The sequence below is a fragment of the Arachis ipaensis genome, chromosome B09 (genome assembly GCF_000816755.2).
Source record: "Arachis ipaensis cultivar K30076 chromosome B09, Araip1.1, whole genome shotgun sequence".
NCBI classification, from domain to species: domain Eukaryota; kingdom Viridiplantae; phylum Streptophyta; class Magnoliopsida; order Fabales; family Fabaceae; genus Arachis; species Arachis ipaensis.
Genome location: NC_029793.2, coordinates 131,633,271 through 131,635,138, shown reverse-complemented (window position 1 = coordinate 131,635,138; position 1,868 = coordinate 131,633,271). Strand labels below are relative to the sequence as shown.

General features: G+C 33.5%; 1 protein-coding gene across 1 annotated transcript in view; it reads left to right on the top strand.

The window, feature by feature from the left end:
- The window catches only part of LOC107618219 (protein CHUP1, chloroplastic), a gene marked incomplete in the record, with an annotated part of 5,129 nt that extends 3,765 nt beyond the window's left edge, over positions 1–1,364 (top strand). Inside the window, 4 exon segments of the mRNA XM_016320220.2 lie at positions 1–132; positions 375–486; positions 792–935; positions 1,021–1,364. Of these exon segments, the coding sequence (XP_016175706.1) occupies positions 1–132; positions 375–486; positions 792–935; positions 1,021–1,107 (475 nt within the window).

Sequence of the window (1,868 nt, the reverse complement as noted above, 5' to 3'; positions counted from 1 at the left end):
AGATGCACTGAGAGAGGCTGCTTTTGAATATCAGGATCTCACGAAATTGGAGAAGCGAGTCTCCACCTTCACTAATGATCCTGAACTTCCATGTGAAGCTGCTTTGAAGAAAATGTATTCATTGCTTGAAAAGTATGCATCTTCTTCTATTACTTTGCATACTTGAATAGAAAATCAATAATCTTTATATTTTCTTGAGAAAATTCAATCTTGCATGTCTCTCACTCACAAAGAAATATAAATGACTTCCAGTTATCTGGTTCGATGCAGTAAATTCAGACTTTGCAAATCACAGTATTGAACATGAAATATGCTTGGTTTGTTTGTTTGTTTATCAACTTATTTCTTCAACCATGTTCTGTTTTTATCTCCAGAGTGGAGCAAAGCGTGTATGCACTCTTGCGGACAAGAGAGATGGCAATTTCACGATACAGGGAATTCGGAATCCCAGTAAATTGGCTATTAGATTCAGGTGTTGTTGGCAAGGTATGCCTCTAAACTGACACAAACAGTTTGTTTTTTCTTATTTCGCGCAAAGAATTCGATCCTAGTGGCCGTGTTCTCTTTCTACCAGTTAAGCTTGCAATTTTTAGAATGCTACTAGTCAATTTAGTGGTAGCACAATGCCCTGTGAGCCTGTCATGTGCAGTAGACTGATACATGCATGCATGTAGATTCCTCAATACGCAACATTTTCAAGATTTCCTTGTCACAGCAGTTAGTGCATTACTTGGTTTGCTGTTGTAAGTTGTAACCTTCATAATGCTTGGTTGGTAACTCTTCTATTGCAGATCAAGCTTTCCTCTGTGCAACTTGCCAAGAAGTACATGAAATGCGTAGCATCTGAACTCGATACGTTATCCGGCCCTGAGAAGGAACCAACAAGAGAGTTTTTGATTCTGCAAGGCGTACGATTTGCTTTCCGCGTACATCAGGTAGCTAAAACATAAAATATGTAATGTGAAGAAATTTGAAATTCATGGAACAAGGAACTGAATAGTTGTGTGGAACTCTCTTCAGTTTGCAGGAGGCTTTGATGCAGAAAGCATGAAGGTTTTTGAAGAACTAAGGAGCCACATTCGTTCCCAAGCAGGCACAGAAAAATAAGCATAGGGTGATCATATTCGTATACAACAGAAACAATTTTCTTGATTTCTTAACACTAACCGTTGCGTTTAGGATAAAATTAGAGATAATCTCAGTTGTTAAAACTGTACATTCATTTTTCTTGAGATTTGTTATATAATTAACACATAGTGTTACCTTGTTTTTATAAAATTTATTATGTAGTTACCTTTCCGACTTTCCGAAAGGCATTACAAATCAAGCATATCATATGTAATACCTCTTAATTTCACTGAAAAGCGGTCTCTCTCTCTCTCTCTCTCTCTATATATATATATATATCTCAAATAGATAATACTGAACATGTATTAGATGAATGATGAAAAGAAAAAAAGTAATTTGTTGCGACATTAACATATTTTTATATAATTTTTTAAAGAGGTGATATTTACAATAATTTCTATTTTTAATAAAAATATTATTATATTAAGGTGAGTCTCAATAAAGTGATATACGTTTTAAAGGTGGTATTAATATGATTTTTATAAAAAATTACTAAATAGTAAATCCTATTTTTTGTGCTCTGCATTTCAATTTTATTTTAATTTTATCTTTAGCGTTCGATTTGCAATTTTACTCATGACATTTTAATATGTTTCAATTATACCTAAGTTTAGACGGTATATGATGTGATAATCCTACATTAATGTGTCATTGACAAGTCATATCAGCATATACACACCAAAATTTTTATTAGGGCATAGTTATTAAATTTGGTCCAACCTAACCGGTCAAACAAAAAA